This window comes from Diaporthe amygdali, assembly GCF_026229845.1.
Source record: "Diaporthe amygdali strain CAA958 chromosome Unknown NODE_33_length_508711_cov_65_296071, whole genome shotgun sequence".
Lineage (NCBI taxonomy): Eukaryota > Fungi > Ascomycota > Sordariomycetes > Diaporthales > Diaporthaceae > Diaporthe > Diaporthe amygdali.
In genome coordinates this window covers 429,519-450,981 of record NW_026517053.1, presented here as the reverse complement: position 1 = coordinate 450,981, position 21,463 = coordinate 429,519, and the positions used below count along the sequence as shown (strand labels likewise).

The 21,463-nt window shown below is 56.4% G+C and overlaps 6 protein-coding genes across 6 annotated transcripts; 3 read left to right on the top strand and 3 right to left on the bottom strand.

The window, feature by feature from the left end:
- Positions 1–1,875: 1,875 nt before the first annotated feature.
- J7T55_002342 (uncharacterized protein) lies at positions 1,876–4,055 on the top strand (the record flags this gene model as incomplete). The annotated part of the gene is made up of 5 exons (XM_053132881.1): positions 1,876–2,076; positions 2,291–2,398; positions 2,539–3,521; positions 3,619–3,750; positions 3,845–4,055. 5 exons carry the CDS (start codon positions 1,876–1,878, stop codon positions 4,053–4,055), a joined length of 1,635 nt encoding a protein of 544 aa, XP_052989313.1.
- A 3,315-nt stretch (positions 4,056–7,370) lies between these two features.
- On the bottom strand, positions 7,371–8,801 carry J7T55_002341 (uncharacterized protein; the record flags this gene model as incomplete). Its single annotated transcript, XM_053132879.1, has 2 exons — positions 7,371–8,582; positions 8,658–8,801. The coding sequence occupies 2 exons, from the start codon at positions 8,799–8,801 to the stop codon at positions 7,371–7,373; spliced, it is 1,356 nt and encodes a 451-aa protein (XP_052989312.1).
- Positions 8,802–10,607: 1,806 nt separating this feature from the next.
- On the top strand, positions 10,608–11,999 carry J7T55_002340 (saga complex component; the record flags this gene model as incomplete). The annotated part of the gene is made up of 1 exon (XM_053132878.1): positions 10,608–11,999. One exon carries the CDS (start codon positions 10,608–10,610, stop codon positions 11,997–11,999), a length of 1,392 nt encoding a protein of 463 aa, XP_052989311.1.
- A 2,186-nt stretch (positions 12,000–14,185) lies between these two features.
- J7T55_002339 (dp-ribosylation factor 6) lies at positions 14,186–14,904 on the top strand (the record flags this gene model as incomplete). Its single annotated transcript, XM_053132877.1, has 3 exons — positions 14,186–14,435; positions 14,518–14,664; positions 14,741–14,904. 3 exons carry the CDS (start codon positions 14,186–14,188, stop codon positions 14,902–14,904), a joined length of 561 nt encoding a protein of 186 aa, XP_052989310.1.
- Positions 14,905–16,164: 1,260 nt separating this feature from the next.
- J7T55_002338 (uncharacterized protein) lies at positions 16,165–18,716 on the bottom strand (the record flags this gene model as incomplete). Its single annotated transcript, XM_053132876.1, has 4 exons — positions 16,165–17,471; positions 17,597–17,810; positions 17,894–18,027; positions 18,620–18,716. The coding sequence occupies 4 exons, from the start codon at positions 18,714–18,716 to the stop codon at positions 16,165–16,167; spliced, it is 1,752 nt and encodes a 583-aa protein (XP_052989309.1).
- A 1,078-nt stretch (positions 18,717–19,794) lies between these two features.
- Positions 19,795–21,185, bottom strand: J7T55_002337 (uncharacterized protein; the record flags this gene model as incomplete). Its single annotated transcript, XM_053132875.1, has 3 exons — positions 19,795–20,525; positions 20,610–21,035; positions 21,164–21,185. The coding sequence occupies 3 exons, from the start codon at positions 21,183–21,185 to the stop codon at positions 19,795–19,797; spliced, it is 1,179 nt and encodes a 392-aa protein (XP_052989308.1).
- Positions 21,186–21,463: the final 278 nt, after the last annotated feature.

Here is a 21,463-nt window from a genome sequence, read left to right as displayed (position 1 = left end):
CACCCTGGAGACCTGGCTCCCGGAAGTTTTCGAGAAAAATGCTCGGCCGTTTGCTGCAACTCATGCGGAGCGACGCAGCTAGTTAGTCCGACGGCATACACCACGCACTGAGAGGACACAACCCCCATTAGACAGTACCCATGCTGCCGGTTTCAGCGTCTACTTCGCCGCTCGATCTGTCGGTAAAGCTCTGAGCTGGCGAGTATCTGCCCACTTGAAGACATTGGCAAATAAAGGGCCCAGGCCTTGCCGCTAGATGGCTCCTACCAGATGACAGCACCCGTCAGTTGCACCATGCGTGGCTTGTCATCGGGTTCTCCTTGGTCGTGGACCTGTAGATGGATCAACTGCACCGCCGTTTCCCTTGTGAAAGCTGTCTGCGTACACTTCGACGTGTATCCTACTACCGTTCGTTTGCTCCCCCAGAGGTCTCTGAACCGATTGGACTAGCCCTACCTGGGGGCGGCAGATTCGTGGTTATGTCCAGTCGACCCTGGTCTACACCAATGCAAGAACTGCAGCTACCCGTTGGGGCATACTGGTAACTGAGCAGCGGCTGACAAAATCTTCGACTGCTCCCATAGTGACAGCATGTTGTGTAACCCTCAATTAACCCAACGATTGAAAAGCTTCCTTCATAATATGAGATGTCAACTGCGTCTGGGAGACTTGCAACGCCGAGGCTCAAATAAGTACAACTGCCACAGGTGTCTGTCTATCCCTCCTGGTATTCGTCCCTCTGGCGCCGTCCGTTGGTATCTAATTACGATTAGCAGATTGGCATGATCTGGCGAGGGACTCACACGAGTTGGAAGTTTTTGATGAGGAGTCCGGACTGCCCACAGTAGCACGGAGGGTTCCATGCTCTGCTTCCTTCATTTTTACCCCGTCAACTTCCTTTCTCGCCACTCTCATCTCGCCCATCGCCGTCGCCTTCCAGCATTTTCTTGTCCTCGAGGGTCGGACCTCGTGATCTTTTCTGAAGAGGCACAGGAACTTCAACATCTTTACACACCCTTGTGCTGCATCTCTTGACTGGTATCGCTCTCAAACGACGGGGTTTGAAAACACAGCCGCGCATTGGAGTGCCCACCGGTGTTGAATGTCTATCGAGCTCGCAAAGCCTGGCCGTGCTCGACGACAGGGAGTCCTATACTAACCCGCTCTCACCAAACGTGCTGCTCCTTGGATCAGGACAGTCACGTAACAGCTCCCCTGTGTCGCCTCAGCAGGATCAGAGCAGTCTTGTTTTACACTCCAGACACTGTGGTGAACCTTGTGCGTATTTTGACGCCGTGTCTTATCATCCGGGCCTTGCTTTCCCTGGGACGTTTCTGCTAGGAAGAGCCGCTGGAGACACAGGGCTGTACCATCGAACCAGCCCACCAGCCAGATCATACAAGCAGCGACAAACACGCAACAACTGGGCCGACTCATCCGCCAGCTGGTCTCTTCCAGCGGACTGGACCAAGGTCGGCTTTGGTTGGACCTTGCACAATTCTTGCGGCTATCTGGTCTGTCTTGTCTCGCCTCGATAACCTTGTCCGCAACTGTCTGGCTGCCTGCTTCCCATCCTCGCCTACCCGCTTGTGTCTGGATGATTTCGAAGGTCATTCTGCATCTTAATGCCCCTGCGCGTCGCCCTCGCTTTGGATTGCCCCTTTCTGCTCTCTACCCCTGAATATTGAAGGCCACTCAAAGCCAGCCAAGCCAGCCAGCGGTCTCTCAATTAACGATTGTCTTGACCTACCTGCCTCGGTATTCCGACAATTCGCCAGCCAGTGTTGCCAAAAGCTCACATCCTAAAGGTCGCTGCCTCCCCCTCTCTCATCAAGCTGGACACCCACGCAGAGACACGCCGACTTGTATATTACCATGGTGTCCCGGGCCTACTATCCCCCTCCGCCTCCACACCCTCACGACGGCGCGAGATATCTTCCCAGCCGCTCATGCGCACCCTACTACTCGTACCCAGAACGTCGCTATCAGCTCCCCTCTCACGACGCCCGGTCTATGACCATGACGGACTCACAGAGTGACGAATCAACACCGCCGCGGAAGCGTATCGCTGTTGCTGTAAGCTCTGGCTCCCCTTCCCCTGAGCATAATTTCTCCGCCTCAACTAGCCTGCCTTGGTGTTGATGCGTGGTTGGATGTCCTTAGGGCACCAAAAAGTTGGGTCTGATTAATTATCCTGAAGCTCATGCTCAGCCACTAGTGGGCGCTTGCATCGTGCACCGGGGAACAAAGTATTACAGCGACATAGTGTGCTGACAAGCGCTTTTAACAGTGTGGGCGATGCCGCAAGCGCAAGATACGTTGCAGCGGAGATCCAGGTGGTGGACTACCGTGCGTCAACTGCAAGAATGCTGGTGTTGAAGCGTGCCTTTTTCTTCGGGTATGACCACTCTTTTTCAGATCGAATACCTCGGAACTAGGAGTTGTAGGAGAAAGCGAGCACCCAGCTGTTCTTAATCGTGGCTCCTTTTGATTGCCTAAATTTGTTGAGCGTTGTCTAACCAAAATGTTCGACCACAGGTCCAGTCTCAAGAGGCACCGATGCGAGAGGACAGTCGCTACGACTACAACATTGATGTTTCTCGCACACTGGCTCAGCGCAGCGGGGGTCCTATTGCGCACATTAGCTCTTCAATGGCCCAGTATCCACAGGAAATGCACCTTTTGAGCTCAGGGGGCATTCCCACGTCTTATAGGAGCAGTGGATACACCAATATGAGCACGAAAGGCTACTATTCTATGGGCACAGACTGGGGAGATGCGTACGGCGCAGACGGAGCTGTTGGCGACTACAGTCTGAGCGTGCCGCAGTACCAGGTGATCAACAATGACGCGTCGAATATTGTCCCGGGCTACGGACACTGGAGCACCCGCCAAAAGAGCATTGGGCAAGGCGGCAGCGTATACATGGACTCCGAGTCCGGTTACCCATACAGCACCGGAGCCAGCGCTGGTCTTGTCCACCGGCCAGCTGTATCTGTGCCTGCCGACTCGTCCGCCTACTCTTTCTCCAGCATTGCCGCATCACTCCCTTCCACAGGAAACGAGCGCCTTCTCCCAAATCCGGCAGCTGCTTCGCGAGCCATGGGAAGCTCGTCTACTACCTACCGCGTCGATGGTCTGCCTGCAGGGTATGGCGGCACAAAGTCGAGCCATGCGTCAGTTTCTGGCAGCCAGGCTTCACCAACGTCACCCATCGCTGATGTGACGGCGGCGGCTGCAGCTGTTGGGTACGCGAGCTCGTATGACTATACCTCAGTCGGGAGGGCTTCGCAACAGCATGGAAGCAGCTCGTCAGATGCGTACGGTTCCGTGTCAACAGGGAGCGGTGAGACCATTTTTGGCGAGCAGGACCGCAGCGCCGCCTCCCAGGGGTCAGCCGTCGACCTTACTGGATATACATACGGGGCCGCTAGCCCGGCAGACGCATCGAGCCTACGGCGCGCTTCATCCGGGTCCGGCTTGACGACTCGATCTGCTGCGGAAAGCAGCATCAGCACTGGGTACGCAGCCAGTGACGGAGCCCCTCCTCTCGGATCAGGAAGCTACCACAGCTCGTCTTCCTCCCATGGACATCACCACCGTCATCACCACGGGCAGTCTCATCATGCCTCTCCACGTCATGCAAGTCACCACCACGCCCACCAGCATCAGCTCCCTGGCGCACATGCTGTGCCGGGTAGCACTACCTACGGGGAACTTTCCGGCGGCGGCAGCAACTCTAGCAACGGAGTCAGTGGTAGCGTTGGTGGCACGGCGGCTACAGACAGCCACCGGTCTAGCATCAGTTCTCGCCGATAATTCTATGGGGGGCTGCCCGACACAGCGAGCTACCTTCGTTCGACAACCCCACCCCCTTACGCCTCCCACCGCTTCACCTCGTGTGCCTTGCCGCTACCGTTTTCTACGCTGCGTCTCTACGACCCGACATGCAGTCCACCGTAGCGCAAGGCAGAGAGCTTAGGGGAAGGGGTGACCGAAGAGAGAAGCTGACAATGGCAGACGCCCCTGGTCAACGGCCACAGGCGAAGCAGTGAAGGCTTCTTGCGCGGCCGCTAGCAAGAGTTTCACTGGACCACCCTTATCTATTGCATCTTTGAGGGCCTTTCGAGGAACATGTGCGTTAAGTCTGTTCTGATTTAATTTGTTGGTGGCAGAGGGGAGGTCGGTGCGGTGGTCGCCGCTTGATCAGCAAGAAGCATGTGAGAGCAGAACGGGCTGTCCGGAACAGAATCTACTGCAAAAATGATTGGTAAAGATCCGAGAAAGATCCCACGCGGGCTCGAAGTTATCAGAAGAGGGAGGGGGGATTACTGTCAAGACAGGACCCTGTCATCGTGCTTGGCTGTCTGCTGGGCTGTCAGTCAGGGGCGACATGGCCCAGGCCTTTCTGTGCAGCGCATTTCGCAGACGACCTGCATGGGCAACCAACCCATTGCTTTTCCCAATGGCAAACCGGTCAGTCCCAGATCCTGGGGACCCCAATCGCCGTGTCTCATACCTGGCCTTTCACAGTCCTTGTTGAAGTTCAGCGCAGCCTGCCCTCTAGTTCGCCTCTCGGCAGCCAATTCCGTTGAGATTGAACACGAGCTGGACTCGACTCGACCTCGAGACGGCATCATGCCTCGAGGGGTTCAATTGGCACTTTCGAAAATTCCAATGACTGGCTGCCACTGGTTCCGATCTGAATTTCGAGAGCCGCGCCACAATAAACCGGAAACAGGAGCATAGTGCGACACAGCCTACACCACTGACCAGCGTGCTATTTTTGGGGGGCTTGGTGCTCCAGCCTTGCTTGACGTTCCCGAGACGTATGTGGATCTTTGGCCAAGTGCCGACCGGTGAGGCCTTCACAACGGCATCATGCGCCAGCCAGGGCCCGCGAGCGACGTCAAGCTGCCTGGCGAAGATCGACGAAGACGATCGAAAAAGGGGGGCCTTGATAGAGTGCTGACAGGCCTGACATCTGCAATGCAAGAAGAACCGGCCGGGCCAAGGGACCATCCAGAGCAATCTATCCGACGGCGTGCATGTATACGCTCGGGAGGACCAGGTCGCTCGACGCCGACTGCCGTCCACTTCGCACCACCAGCCCGAACTGGATTCGACCTTCTGGGCTCCGCGGCCTTCCAATAGCAGGCCCCATGGCCCTCGCACCATGCTGTGCGCTCACCTGGGATCGACACGGGACTGGGCTGGGGCCACAAGGCTGCACACGATGCCCGACGCTGCATCGTGCCGAAGCTGGCCTGCTTCCCCTCCTGCATTTGCTCACTGCCAAATAAACCCCCCTCCCTATCTCCCCCGGTCGTTCTCGTGCCAGTTCGGACCAACCCTTTCGGGCCTGGGTCTGCTCTTCTCCCCTGTCCTCGAGACCGCGGCAGCCCGCCGACCCGGTGGCCGTTCACCTTGGTCGCTTCGTCTGACCTATGCTTTCTCAAAAGTCTTGTTTTTTGTTTTCTTTCCCAAGCCCTCTTCAACATTGCTCCCCAAGTTGGTCATTGCTGTTCCCAAAGCCATTCTCTGTCATGCCCTTTGAATGAGGCACAGCAAAACCGATCATTCCCATTTTGCATTTACATCATAGAGCCAGCCGGCCACCAGGTCCCTTGCTCCCATCTATTGGGAGGTGTGTTATCAGATATTGCGTCTTACATTGTCAAATTTCTTGTTTCTTGTTTTTTTTACCCCTACCATCACTAGTCTCGACCACCATGGTTGCTCTAATGTGTTTTAATATCGTTTAATATTTGGTCTAAACCAAGACAACTGAACCAAAATTCCAAGTTGAGAGCTGGATGGAGGCACAAGGAGCGGAAGCCGGAAAAGCGGAATCATTATCTTGTTCTTGTTTGATTGGTGTCATGGCATATTTGGGACAAGAGGTGGCGAAAGCAGGAAAGGTCAGGAAATTCAGGGCGTTCAAGCGAAGGTTATGATATTACATTGACATTGCACAACATTGTGCGCTGCAAGAAAAGTATGAGAGGGGAGCGAGACAAAAAGACTGTTCTTTTCTCACCCATTTGTTTGTTTCCTTTTCAATTTCCTCCCAGGGAACAGGCCCTGGGACCTTTTTTCTCCCCGTCGTCGACCAGCAAGCAACCATGCGGTGATGTGCTTTTTGCTGAAGGTATCCTGACGCTCCCTCACGGGGGTTTCTATAATTCTTCGGCGAGCACCTCTCCCTCGTGGATGGAGTCGTCCGACACAACATTATATTGGCGGAAAGTGTCGAGCTGTTGTCATCATCGTCGTAGCCAAGCACATGTACACCCTACGACGAGAGCACAGCCTGTTCGACTCGTGCTGGAGGGACGTTGCCTACAATTAGAGCCGCATCAATGGGTCAGTCCCAACTTTGTCGAATTCAGTTAGTCAGATCAGACATACTTAGGTAGAATTTTATCTTCAACTATGATGACAAATGCAGGTTCATTGTCATGATTGTCCTTGGCCTAGGCAACCGAGAAGCTGGAAGCGATAAGTCGCCGTCCACGCACGCTGCGAAGATCTTCCCAGCCGGGCTCTTGAGCCTCCTATCAATGTATAGACAGCGAACGGACTGTTCAAGACAATTCGACAAGCCTCGACGCCCCAAGCCTTATGTGAACAGTGTTTTGAATCCTCTAATGTTACTTTTATAAAAGATACTACAGTCTCCGTGTCAAGAACGTCACGTCACGGCCTTAAAAATTAGGTCAAGCCGGCAGAATCAAACCAGACGCAGCATTATTTGGTGAATATCCGAGAAGAGCAGCCAGGCATAGGCATATTGTAGTGGCGAATATATATTGTCTGTGTCGATGGCAGCTCCCCAAGCAGCTCAAGGCATGGGCCGAAAGCAGAAATAAGAATTAGTGTGCTAACTGCCTTCTATTTCCCATTGCTGTGTGTGAGCATCACCTTGAGCTGGTTGATTGGCCCTGAAAAGGGAGTCAACTACCAGTCCGTTACTTAGCCCTACGGCCCCAACTGAGAGGAATCATGTGGATCTAGCAGGGTAGTCAATATATTCATTTCTCAAGCAAGTTGGAGAGTGTGTGATCGTGGTGACCAATTCCTCAATCAGATGTCAATGGCAGTCTGAGATTGACTGAAACGACACAGAAAGCCGAAATAGGAGCGACATCTTGCGCACCACGTGTCCTCACCGTTACCAATGCCTCGGCCGCTTGCCAGATCAATTTCACCGTCACTCAAATAGATCGCTTGTGCAACTGTCAGAAACCGTAAACCCATTTGGGGCGCCGATTCAGCGGAGTTTATAGCACGCAATCAAGCGAAGCAACTCGAGGAGTCGCTCGCTGCACCCAAGGAGAGTTTTGCAACGTAGCAAGACTTCAACAACTCTAGGCACCATTGCTGTGGTCCTCGACCTCACAGAATGCCTTGAAAGTCACAAATTCTTCCTCGCCCTCGGTAGTTGACTCCAGGACCACCTCGGCCGTCGAGCCTACGAAGAAGACGTATCCTTGTTTGATTTCTTCCACGGTTGGCCCCACGGAAATCTTGCCCTTTCCACCGGTGCAGATGATGATGCTGGGCCCGTCCAGCGGGTCGAACGTCGCCTTGGCGCCCTCACGTTTCAGAGTGGACCGCACCACACTGAACTCCTCGATAGGGGGGTCGTACAGCATAACCTCGCTGCTGGAGCTGTATGCTGTGCGATTCAGAGTGGCGTATGCATACTCTTTCGGTACCATCTTTTGCTCCTCGATCGGAGCATAGTTGTACGTCAATATTGACACAAGTGTGTCGACATCCTTGAACTTGGGGGTGAAGCCGGCCCTGATGACATTGTCGCTGGCTGCCATGCACTCGACAATATCGCCCGATATGTAAGCGTGAATGTCGTCGGCCCGCAGGAAAAGAGCCTCGCCTGGCGCCATGGTCACTAGGTTGCAGAGAAACTGCACGAACAGGCCGTAATCGGCGCCGAACTGGCCATGCAGTCTCTTGATGAGCTCGGCAAGGTCCTTGCCAGAGTTGGGTCCGGCACCGCCACCGGCGAAGTTTTCTGTCTCTGCGGTGGCCTCATCCAAAAGAGCAGTTGTTGCTGTCTCAAGAGTGGATTGTGATTTGGACATAAGGGTGCCAAAGAGCTTCTGCAGGGCAGCCTTGTTGTCTCGCTTGGCGTCCTCGGATTCGTCGCCCTCGTGAGACTTGATGGTGCTTATGAAAGCGTCTGCCGTCTCTGCGCCAACGAAGTCACGCAGGGCTTTGACAGTCTCTAGGAAGTGTACTATCTCGGATGGAGGCCTGAAGCCGCAAAGTCCCTCGAAATCGGTGAGGGCAATGGCCATCTCGGGCTTGTGGTTGTCATCGGGATAGTTCTTGGGGTCCCTGGCATGGAGCTGCTCGGCAAGCTTCTTGTTCGGGTGAGCCTGTATGGACAGGGCTTTGGCGATGGAGAGGATCTTGAAGAGGAATGGCAGCTTGTTGCCATATCGAGCGATGACGGTTTGGGAGAGGAGAGCCTGGTTGTCTTCGACGAGGTCGAGGAGGGTGCGACCGGTGCGCAGGTCCTTAGAGGGGTTGGAAGGATGGGTGCCCATCCAGAGCTGGAGGGGATGGGAGGTTACTCAGTCAGTCACTGGCATTGATATTTTATATCCAGACACACTGGACGAACATACCTCGGCGTAGGGCTGGTCATCTTTGATTGTGAAGTCAGCAGCTGGCGTGGCAGCGGCAAACTTGGCTGCGGATGAGTCGTTGCCCTTCTTGCCCCAGTCATAGGAATTGACCCCGCACTGGAGTCTGAGGAGGGGGACCTGCATGGCGGAGGGAGAGAAGCTTCAGTGTGTAGGTGAAAGGTCCAAGTCGAACTGATGCTGGGCTTGAAGCTTGTGGCGTAGAAACGGAGAGGAGGGTCAGAAGTGAAGAAGTTGTACTGAGGTTTGGTATATCACCACAGCCAACCAAGGGAGAGACGGAGGTCAGTCAAGTCTTGGGTAAATTGGAGAGCTGACATCACCCCTCCAGCCCACCCACCTGCACAGTCTAGATCCGCAGGTCGTCGGTCGACCTTGATCTTGACCTTGCCCTTGACCTTGCTCTGGCCATGCAGCTAACAGCAAGGCGGGCAGCAGCTGCAGCAGCTGCAGGAGGGCAGGTGGGCAGGTGGGCAGGTGGGCAGGTGGGCTGCTATGGCGGCAGGTACGTACCCAGGTACCCTCTAACCCCACCATGGGAACGGGGCCAGCACGGTCACTCGTTCCTAGCTGCTCCCTTAGAAGACAGACAGCACCACTGCAGACAGGCAGAGGGAGGAAGGCTTGCTTGCTCTCCCTCTCACTCAACACACTCTCAGTCCAACTCTGCAGTACCAAGCCCAGCTCACCTAACCCATCAATCTCTCGCCCCCAGCCCCACCCAGCCTCTTTCCCAAGGTTCAAACTCAACCACCATTACCAGCACTACCCAGAACGACCGCCCTCCCGCCTCCGTAAGCGCCTGGGACAGCCTCCCACCCCCCCATCCCCATCGCCCACCCCCCAATCCTGAGCTCCTCCAGGAGAGCTCACGGGTACCTGTCTCGGTCGCGTCGTCCCCAGCCAGCTCCAAGGTACCCCCAGCACCCCCGTGTTCCGCACCGTATCCCGTCCCAACCCCCCGTTCCGCCTACCCGTTACCTTCCCATCGCCCAATGACGACGACGGGCTCGGGCTTTGATTTGCTGGGCAGGCCTCAAATGTTCCAAGTGTCCCGCGATTGCTTCTTCCCAAAAGAATGACATGGCAACCTTCCAGGCGCAATGACAACCAGACCAACAAGCCTCCGCCTCCAATCCGACACGAACGGTCCTCATCTGGCTCAAGGTTGGTTGCACACCATTCATCATTTGGCGCACACACCAGAACACACACACGCACACATACATACATACATACACATACACAGCACCATCCATCCCACCTAAGCCGTAGCCTAGCCTAGCCTCGTCTCTACTTTATACTCTCTCTCTCTCTCTGTGTGTGTGTGTGTACTCTACTCACCTTACTATTCTCTACTACCCTCTGTCTCACCTGCCCCTCTCCTCTACTCCTCACACATACAGTCCATGTTCCCAGGCACAACACAACCAACACATCGACCTCAGCCATAATCACCCCTGGACAACCACATTGTTACAACAGCAAGCACAGCTACGCACCAAGCCCGGTAGTGCAAGGCCGACCTGGGATAATATACCTATCTATCTATCAGACATACGCACACCTCACCTGCACCACCTGCCACAGCCTGCACTTGTCTCCCCTCTCCCTTTGACCTTCTGTTCCTCATCCACCTCTGGGAGTTGTGTAGGCACGACCCAGTTAGACACCAACGGACAAGCAGGAGCAGCTGGATTCCCTAATACTGAAGGTACGCTCCATTACTGCGCCGGATAATAATGTCAGGATGTGGAAGGGCACTCAGTCACCCGCATCACTGCCATCATGTTCTGCTTCCTCTTTTCTGCTGATTCCAATCCTGTTTCCTGTCTTCAATCTTGTTTACCACTTACTACGGCCCCCTTGTATCCCGAACTAGTAATTTTTGTATTGCCGTGCTTTCATCAAGCAGGAATTAGATTACCAGAAATGTCTACTAACAAGAAGCATCTTAGACTTCTGCGCGAGGTTGAGAACACAGACAGCTGGAGGGGCATGTCGCAACGAAACAGGGAGGCCAGGCCGCGGGCCCCTCGCAACAGCAGCGCCCAGGGCGAGGAGGTTGGGCTCTGGCAAAAGATCCAGGAGGATATTGCAACCATCATCGAGGAGGTGAATCAGAGCAACGACAACGTCCGCCAGATCGCCGGCCAGGAGAGCTACATAGCCAGCAACCAGGACTCCAAGGACCCCACCGACATCAAGTCCGTAGACCAAGGGCTGCACAGCCTGGACAAGCTCTATCGGGACGGCGTCAAGATCAACGATGCTACCGGAAAGAAAATTGCCGACGTGCTGAGCTTCATTGAGATCTTGAAAGGCATCCAGGAGGCTAAGGAGAAGGCTGCCGCTCCAGCACTCGGGTCATCATCCCGTTCTGCCAGCCTGCTTTCCGGGACCGGCCGCAGTTCCAGCCGTGCCGGCAAGCCCGACAAGGCAGACAGAGAACGGGAGAGGGAGCGCGAGCGGGAGCGGGAGCGTGAGAGAGAACGAGAAAGGGATCGGGAACAACGAGAAAAGGACCGCGAGCGTGAACGTGAGCGCGAGCGGGACAAGGAGAGAGAACGCAACCGAGATCGCGACCGGGACCGTGACCGGGAGCGGGAGCGCGAACGAGAACGTGAGCGTGACGCCGAAAGAGATGCGGAAAAGGACCGAGACAGGGACAAGGACAAGTCTGATCTATACGACTTTGACGGTTCCGCTGATAGCCCGCACCCCAGCCCCATTGGCGGCCACGCCAGGAAGCTCGGCGGGCGTAGCGGAGGAGCGTCAAGCGACCGGTCCGGCAACCGTGACAGTGTCCCGCCGCGCTCTGGCGACCGCGACACGCCCAAGGCCGACAGCGCGGAGCCGCAGTCTAGCAGCTTCTCGTCGGGGGCGCCGACGGTGGGGAGCTCGATCCGCGCCAAGGTCATGTTCTCGCGGGACCAGGACGTGGCGTTCAAGCCGAAGCCGCCGACGCCCAACGACACGACGGAGTGGTACCTGGGAAAGGTGAAGCAGGTGGTGGGCGAGGGCAAGGGCCGGCGCTACATTGTCAAGGATGAGGACCCGGACGTGCCGTCCCCGGCCCGGAAGGAGTATAAGATGAGCGCGTCTGGGATGATCCCGATCCCGCCGCCCAGCACGGAGCTGCCGAAGCTGGACAAGGGCAAGACAGTGTTGGCGTTGTATCCGGACAGCACCACGTTCTACAAGGCCGAGGTGACAGGGATGGATGCCAGCACGGGCAATGTCAACCTGAGGTTCGAGGGCGAGGAGCAGTCGGGCACGCAGCAAGTGGTGGAGCGGCGGTTTGTAGTGGACTATCGGGACTAGGGGCTCAGACCGAGTATGACGACTGCCGTGGAGGGGACCATAGTCTGTGCCTAGATTTATATTTATATTTATATTTATAGATATGGCAGATCTACGAAGCGGGATTAGGCTTGCTACTGCTCTGCTCTGCTACGCTATGCTAGTGTGTTAGTGTCGGGGATGTAGTTTGGGCATAGGGGGGGGCCGTTGAAACAATGGCATTGTCCATGTGGAAACTGGCCACAGGTGACCCGAGACAGGTTCCCTCCGGCTCGAACACGTCCAGCAACAAGCAGCAGGCAGTCACTCAGTCACTCAGTCAGGCAACGGCCCTAGGTTCAACACGAGAGAAGCAATCTGGGCGGCAGAGAGAGGAGAGGGGGTTGAGCAGGGAACTGGAGAAAATGATTATATGTCCATTGCTCGTTTCGTTAGTCTCGTTAGCCGCGTCGCTCCTGCTACTCTTTGGTGCAAATATCGGGTCGATGCTGGCAAACGATTGGGTTTAATTTCTCAATGTCCGGGCAGGTTATAGTTTGGGTGCAGATTAATATTGATGATCGATTGGCTGGGTGGGTCTGCCCATCTGCCCATCGCAGCTCGCAGTAGATACGGGGCAGCATTGACAGCAGTCAAGCAAATCAAGCAAGCAAGCAAAGCAGTTAAGCGGGTGCGGTGGTGGGTCGGTGGTACCTGGGTACCCGTGCACCTGGATACGCTGTTGTTCGTACTTCCGTACCTGAGCGCAAAGCAGCCCAGTGCCAAGGCCCCGCAGCTGGGGAGTCAGGGGCAAGCCAAATGAATTGAAACGCTTCGATGTTCCTGTTCCTGTTCCAACCTCCCCGCCCGCCGTTCGCCATCTCGAAAAGAAAAAAGTGCAACTCGAGCCGGCACTGTTTTGTTTTCACTTGCTGCATACATACTTGGCACACATACTGTCTGTCTGTCTGTCTGTCTATCTATCTATCTATCTATCGTCCATCTCTCGGCACAGGCAAAGCCCAGGCAAAACAAACAGGCTCAGCAACAGCAGCATCAGAAGCCCCATCAAAACATCGTCTCAAACCCGCCCAGGACCCTCAACTCAAGTCAACGGTCCAGTCGAGACCAAGAGCCACTTGCATTTGCATCTGCATTGCATTGTATTGCATTTTGCATTGTGTCGCATTGTGTCCCAATCGCTTGCCCAGTGAGTCGGTCGGTGTCTCTTGTCTAATAGATATATACTTTGGGTACCCATCAAATATCCATCCGCCCTGTCTGTTTCTCGCTCTCCCATCTCCCTCCCACAGTTCGCGTCACCACCAACCAATACACTGCATCGACGCAATCTCCGTCTCGCAGCACCACCTCTTTTCCTGCACTCCTCTTCCTCAATTCTTCTCCCTTCTCCCTCCTACCTCCTCGCCCGCTCTCCGTCCCATCATCAGTGAGGTACTACTACCTAGTGCTCACCCGATCCAGTTAGCTGGTCAACCCCAGGCTGTAACGGCTGTGTCAGTGAGTCCTGCCGCCTCCTGTCTGCGACATGCCGGAACTGTGCCACAATTGGATTGAGTTGAATTGGATTGCATCTCGGCACATCCCTACCCAGATCCGCCCTGCAACCACCCCCGGTTTTTCTGTGAAAGCCCACGACATCTGACTTTGCGTGCGCATTTGGCTTTTGCTCATGCTAATTTCCATTCATCCTTCTCTCCAGACCATTGCTGTCATTGCGCTCTGCTGCTCCACCGCCCAAGCAAGCACGCCCCATCCAGCTAGCCCCCCTCGAGCGCATCCCCGTCCGACGACATTCCTTTACACCACCACCATAACCACCACTTTTGCCTCGCTATATCCACGCGACACACTCCTTTCGCCTGCCTACCACCACCACCACCAACAGCTCCACCAGACTGTTTCCTACGTCGCGTTGCCTCTCTCAAGCCTTCTCGAGACGCGCATCACCCTGACTCGCTCCGTTCATCTCGCAAACCGCCGCCGCTGTTCCCCCTACCGCCCGCTTGCGCAAACCGATCGCAATTCCTAATCCAATTCTCTCACAAGGCGACTGTCCGAATCTTCCCAGGTTCTCTCCGACCGAAGCGGCCTTGCGATTCTTACCGTTCAAGTTGGCAGAAGCAACTTGATCCCCGAAGGTCTCCTGGAACGGCAACCTAATTTATTATCTTTCGACCGCTTTCGTCCACACCCAGACCGCCACAATGGGTGGCCAACTTAGTAAGATGATGGGCAAGATCTTCGGATCAAAGGAGATGCGCCTGTTGATGTTGGGTCTCGATGCCGCCGGAAAGACCACAATTCTCTACAAGTTGAAGCTCGGCCAAGACGTAACTACCATCCCAACTGTCGGGTTCAATGTCGAGACTGTCACATACAAGAACGTCAAATTCAATGTCTGGGACGTGGGCGGGCAGGACAAGATTCGACCCCTGTGGAGGCATTACTTCAGCGGTACGTGTTTCTGGTCCCAAACCGGGCTGGGCGGGAAATCTTGAGGTCAGACTGCAGAGACTGACGAGCAACCACGACACAGGAACCCAAGGTCTGATCTTCGTTATTGACTCATCCGACCGAGCACGGATGGAGGAGGCAAGACAGGAACTGCACCGCATCATCAACGACAGAGAAATGAAGGACAGTCTGCTGCTGGTCTTTGCCAACAAGCAAGACCTGGACAATGGTAAGCCAGGATCGGGCGCCTCTTCCCCAACACCTAGCACGAACGTAAACATGCTGACTATGATGTTCCTACGCAGCCATGAAACCACAAGAGGTGACCGAAGCCCTCGAACTGAATAAGCTCAAGGACAAGATATGGTTCGTCGTACCTAGCTGCGCGACAACTGGCGAGGGCCTTCTCGAGGGCCTGGCCTGGTTGTCCAACAACGTCAAGACTCCTGCCGCGCCGGCAAAGAAATAAGGCCATTGAGGAATGCGTGGGGACACGCGGAACGGCTATGAGCGTGCATACGCGCTGTTTTAATGCGTTTGGCGAATCAGGGCCACGATGGTGGTTGGCGGGCGCGGTAATCATAGGGCTACACACCAATCAGCCCGGAGAGAAAAAAAGAGAAAACCACATGTTGACCGATGTTGCTAAGGGTCCAGCTGGGTTTCGGAAGGCGGGAAACGGGGGAGGGGGCGTGGTTTCATAATGCACTCAGTCGGCTCGGCCCTAGATCTTTTCCTTTTTTTTCTGCCCTCTCTTCCTCTTCCTGTATCATGCTACTACGTTTGACGACTCCCTAACTTTCCTCCTCCTTTTGTACAGTCATGTAATTTTCGTCCTATTTGGCGCTCTTTCTTCATACATCTTTTTTCCCCCGCTCGGGCTTCCGGGAACAAATACCCAGAGAAGGGAGGGGTGGAGGGAGGGAGGAGCCTCCTTCACCACTCACCTGCATACACCACGTCAGAAGTCCCATTTTGTGGGGTCGTCGAGGGGACTCCCACCTGAGGCCCGAATGGGCTGAGCTGCGAGGCAGGACGTCTCCGGCCAGGTCGGGAGGGAAGCAGATCAAAGGGGGGAAGGGAGAGGGTGGGAAAATGGGAGCTCGATGTCACGACCGGACTATCCTATACACACCATATTAGAAGGAAAAAGCTCTCGGGGCCGAGAGGTGGCCCATAGAATAGTACCCAAGTAGTCCATTTGTGAAAAGCAAAAAAGAACTGGGCTGGCCCCCGTCCCCTCAACGACCAACTCACACTGGCTGCATTACTGACTGCAATTCATCCAGTAGGCCATATGACCGCCTCGGTCTGTACTGCGCATACTGCGCATACAAGCCACTCTCTTTGGATGTCTCGATCTCTATGGCTGTGCTGTCGTACTCGGTTCTATTCACAAAATTGTCCCAAAAACTCCCGCATATGATCGATGCCCTGTCCGTGGCTCGTACATTCTTTTCTACCCATGCCGCCCAAACACCATGCTCCCGAATAATGCATAAATCCCAAAAGGGTTCCCTTGAGACAGAACCTCAAATAAAACATGGATGCCAAAACAGACAAACACTTTCGTGTGTTCAAGACCGAAACACCTTTCGTCAGACGATATCACAGCCCGCGGGCAGGCTCCAATGACTAATAGAAAAACGTGCATCTCTCTTCATCGAGTCGCTTCTTCTTTCTGTCATCACCACCACCGACTCCCGTCGCCGCGGCCGGCCCGCGCCTCCTAGCCGTCCTGCTTGACCCTCTTGCCGGGGCGGACCAGCGAGTCGTCGGGCAGGCCGCTGCGCTTGGTGCCGGGCAGGCTGGAGGTGCGGATGTCGTTGTCGTCCTGGCTGACGCGGCGGTGCGGGTACTCGACCTTGAGGCCCTCGAAGCAGTTGGCGCTGACCTTGTCGGGCCCCGTGGCGAAGAAGGGGTGCTGCAGCGCCTGGGCGGCCGTCAGCCGCTTCTCCGGGTCGTACTCGAGCAGGCCCGCCAGCAGCTTGTAGCCCTCCTGGCCCAGCGACGCCAGCGAGCTGGGCCCGCCGTTGGGCGCCGGCGTGGACGTGCCCGTGCTCGTCGTGATGGTGCTGTTGTACCACTTGTCCAGCTGGCTGCCCGCCGGCTGCTGCTGCGACGAGTGGTGCCCGTGGTGGCCCCTGCTGCCGCCGCCGTGGTGCCCGTGGTGCGTCATGGGCGGCTGCAGCTGCGACAGCGACCCGTACTCGGGCATGTGCACCAGCAAGGGCCAGCGCTCCTTGGTCGGTAGGCCCATGATGTCCACGATCTTCTGCATCTGGTTGCGCTGGAAGGGCACCGTCTTCTTGGAGTCCATCTTGGCCTCCTCGCCCTTGAAGATGGGCCGCAGGCTCAGCAGCTCCGCGAAGATGCAGCCCAGCGCCCACATGTCGATGGCCGGCGTGTAGTGCCTGCTCCCCAGCAGCAGCTCCGGGGCGCGGTACCAGATCGTCACGACGACCTTATCGCCGCTGTAGAGGCTGTGGAGGGGCTTCTGGAACATCCGGGCCAGGCCGAGGTCACCGATCTTGACCTCGCCCGCGGACGTGACCATGATGTTGGCGGGCTTGAGGTCCCGGTGCAGCACCCAGTTGGCGTGCAGGTACTGGCAGCCGTTGAGAAGCTGGAACATGATGGACTTGATGGTGGCGGGCGGGATGGGGTGCCTCGGCTGCTGAGTGTGGTGGTGGATGATTTGCAGGAGGTCGTGCTCGGCGTACTCGAACACCATGAAGATGCACTTGTCCTCGAGGATGATCTCCTGCAGCTTGATGACGTTGGGGTGGGACAGCTCAGAGCACAGGGCCATCTCCCGGACGGCGGACTGCGAGATGCCCGTGTAGGTCACCACCTCGCCCTCCTTGTCCGGCTTGAACTTCTTGATGGCGAACTCGCCCTGCTGTCCTTGCCGGCCGACGGCCTTGTAGACGCGGCCATAGGTGCCACTGCTGATGAAGCCTATGACTTTGTACCGGTCAATGACACGGACTTTGGACTGGTAGCCAACTGGGCCGAAGCCGCGGTCAGATGGGTCTGCGAGACGGTCAGCCTTGGTTTCTTCCGAAGGGACTCGAAGACGACGGGGAATGAGCAGGAAGATCATGTGACATGAAGAGGGTGGAGAAAAAGTGAGATGAGATGAGGGCAGCCAGTCGTACATGAGGATGAGCCCTGCCGCGATAGGCCTGGCCTCCCTTGAAGACCTGACGACTGCCGAGCCAGGCCATACTGCCTTGCCGAGGCCGACGAGTTCATCATGTTAATGATGAAGAGGGGCCCGAGCAGGTCGAGGAGGGAGAGCGGCAGAGGGAGAAGAGGTGGCGGCGCGGGGCAGGAGGAGGAGGAGGAGGAGGAGGAGGGGAAGATGTCGGGCTTTGAGCAGCATTATTTGCTCAAAGGGGCCAAAAGGATGCGAGCGGCAAGCCTGACTAGACATGCAGTTGGCCCCAGCTGACATCCGACGGGGCCGGGGCCCTCCGCGACCAAGAACTGTCGGCCGAACGAGATCGGGCCCCGTTTCCGGGCTCCCCGAGGACGAAGATGGGGCCGAGATGAGATGTGGGGCCCGGGATAATTGCTCGAGGGGATGCTGTGTGCAGTAGACAGTACTTTGGGTTAGGGTAGGCTGGGCAGGAGGGCAGGAAGGCAGGTGGTGATGTCTGAGGGTGGAGGAGCAGAAGCGAGAGCGAGCGAGCGAGGGAGCGAGCGAACAAGGAGGTTGGCCTCAAGTCATGTGCATGAGACGGCCTTCGCAGATCATGCTCGAGAAAAGATCGGTGTGGGACGTAAGTGTGGATGAGAGCTCAGGAACGAGCATGATAGATCAACCGTGCAAGCGCAGGCGCAAGTGTAAGCCGCATTTCATATCGAAGCAATCAATAACGGTGGGCAAACGAGCGAGTCGCACAAGGGAACATCGCTCATCATCCCGTCCCGTTCGGGTGATTCGCCGCCACAACAAGATTCGGTGAATGAGGAGAACGCAACACCGTGCAATGGCCCACAAATACAAATTGATGCAGGCACGAGACACACAAGACCTAGACAGACAGACAGACGGGGACAGGCAGGCAGACACAGACAGTAGACAGTAGACACGGAAAGACACAGTGCTGTTGTTGATGATGGGAGCAGTGGCAGTGGCAGCAGCGGTAACCGCGGCGATGGTGGTGACCTCTTACCTTCAAAGGCAGCCTGGACACTCTTCTTAAGAATGCCCTTCGGGTACGTGTGCGTCCCTCCGGAGCCCTGCGACGCAACAGACGGTGGGTTCGTCATCCTCGACCGTTCAGCCCTTCTCCCTCTCTCTCCCGCGCTACACTCGGATGGGCCAGGGCGTTGGTGTTGAGGTTATGCTTCCTCTCTCCCGCCTAGGGCGTCGGATCAAGCCCTCGCTTGCGATTATGATTCTCATGCACGAGCTGATGCTTCGGGCAGAAAGGCAACAAGAGCACTGACGGCGTTTGCTGGTCTGAGCCGGGGTTGGACCGATACCGAGCGAGCGAGCGAAGGGGGGGCGTGTTGGCGGGTCTCCTTTGGCCGTTGCTTTCCGGACGAGCGAGGTTTCAAGGCTTGTTGTGTTGGCGACAGGTCTCGGCTAAGACTTATGGGGCTGGTTTCGGCCCGGGAAACTCAAGATAGAGAGACAGTGCTGGCGTTTCTGGTGTAGACTCTGGGCCTGGCCGTCATTGCAGCAGAGCGTAGCAGAGAAGATAGAGTAGAGTAAATGATCGGATAATGGAGCGCGCCCTGGTCGGTCGCAAGCTCCGTCGTCGCCCGCGCGTCGCTGTATTGTGCACGAGCGAAGCGATGAAACTCGGCTTACCCAAACGGGGTTTCTAAATTGCAGGTATGCAATGTGGCGGGGGGCTCCTAATGTGACGCTGGAAAAGTTGTCTGAGCCTAATTCGCGGTGATCTGGACTGTGGACGATGATATAGATCACAATCGACCCAAAGACAGCAAGTAGACTAGATATGGGGTCTACCTAGATAAACTGACAAGCTAGTGTAGTGGTCTATTCTGGGGCCCCCAGCACTTCGACAACAGAAGCCTCCCAACACTAACAGACCAGCAGCCAGAACCTCACATATCTCTGGTAGTCGTTCGTTCTCAGCCTCATGGACGAACCAGAATGCCTCACGCGCATTGCCGTCCACAATCTCCAGGCCGAGCCAACTCACTTATACAACAAAGGTACATGATACATCGCGGCTCTCACGGTACGTAGTCACTGACGCATTGATCAACTCGAAAATGATAAAATTTACTGCTCGTCTCTTTTCAGGCTCCATGGAATCCACAAGTCCTCTTTGCACCGAAATCAAAACCCCGAGCCCAAGCCACAGCCCAGGTGTTACCTCGGGCCCAGCTTCTCCAGCACCCTGGGGCCCTGCTCCTCCCACTCCTGCTTGGTGATCCACATATTCTCCTTGTCGGCCATGATGTTGGCCAGCACCGCGCCTCCCAGGAAGACCATGTGTCGCCGTCTTGGCGGGTCTTCTATCCTGACCTTGAACTTGCTCAGCCGCTCCGGGTTGCCGCCCAGCACCCGCGTCAGCCACAGCTGCTTGATCTCCTTCTCCAGCCGCGACGGCAGCCCCGGGTACATGCTGCTTCCTCCCGACAGGACGATGGCCTTGAACAGGCTCGAGCGCACGTCTACGTCCGCCGCCTGGATCGTGTTGAACAGGAACTCGGCCATGCCCGGCTGCTCGCAGTCGACCAGGTGGGGCTGGAACAGGCACTCTGGCGCCTCGAACCGCTCGCTGCCGACGCGGATGACACGACCGTCCGGCAGGGTGTAGCTCTCCACCAGGACCGTCGTGTCCTCGCTCAGGCGCTTGTCCAGCTCCAGGTCGTAGCTCACGTAGCACAGCTTCTCCTTGATCTGGCGGACAGTCTCGAAGTCCGCTGTCCGGTTGAGCGCGTAGCCCCTGCGCAGGAGAAGGGCGATAAGGTTGCGGGTGACGTCTCGGCCCGCGACGTCGAGCCGGCGTGTTAGATGGTTGAGGACGACGGATTCGTAGACGGGAACGATGTGGGTGACGCCGTCGCCTGAGTCGACCACGACACCGGAGCTGAGACCTGTGCGGTATAAGTGTCAGCATTTATTTTCCGTATATCTGCCTTGATACTTGGGACCCCCGTAGTTGAGTAGTTGACACATACCTTGTGCGTACAGGGCCAGGACGGCCTGGATGGCGACGTAGACACCACCGAAGCCGTAGCGGTCAAACATGACCTCGCACATCTGCTCGCGGTTCCTGAGGGGGTTCATGGGCGGTTCGGTCAGCAGGATCTTGCGGCCAGTGGTGTCGACCTTCATCTTCTCGGCGAAGGTGTAGTCCCACAGGTGCTGCATGTCGTCCCACTTCTTGACGATGCCGTTCTCCATGGGGTAGGATATCTGCAGCATGGTGCGGGCGGCGGCGGCCTCGTCGCCGCACATGATGTCCTTGATGACCATGTCGCTCTCGCCGGCGCCCTTCTCCTCGGTACGCAGGATCGGCCGGCCAACGATGGAGGGGTATTGGAACTCGGGGAAGTTTTGGGCGGCATAGCCGACCTTGAGGAAACCGGTACCGCCATCGAGGACTAGGTGGTGAGGAGAGCATTAGCTGTGTGCAGCGAGAAGCTGCAGCTAGGGCTGGGACTTGAAGAAGCCCAAGCCTGAACTCGAGAGCTGGTAGCTGGGGTTTGGGGGCTGATGGGGGAAGGCATACCGATGGGAGGAGGGTTGGCCATCTCGACGGTGACGGTGAGGCTCGACGCCGAGTCAAATCAAGGTTTCTGGGTGCCTGAGCAGGTCGAACTGAGCGATCGAGTGGTGTGTGGGCGTCCAAGATGGGGTGTTGGCGTTGGTCGGTGTGTTGGGAGCTCACGATAGTTGGTGTAGCTGGCAATGACGGTAGGCGGTCGCAGGAGTGGGGTGTGCCTTCAGGGGAGAGTCGTCTGCATGCCAATGCCCATGTCCATGTCACTCGCCTACTCAATCGGTTGATGGACCGTCGTCAGCGCCAGAA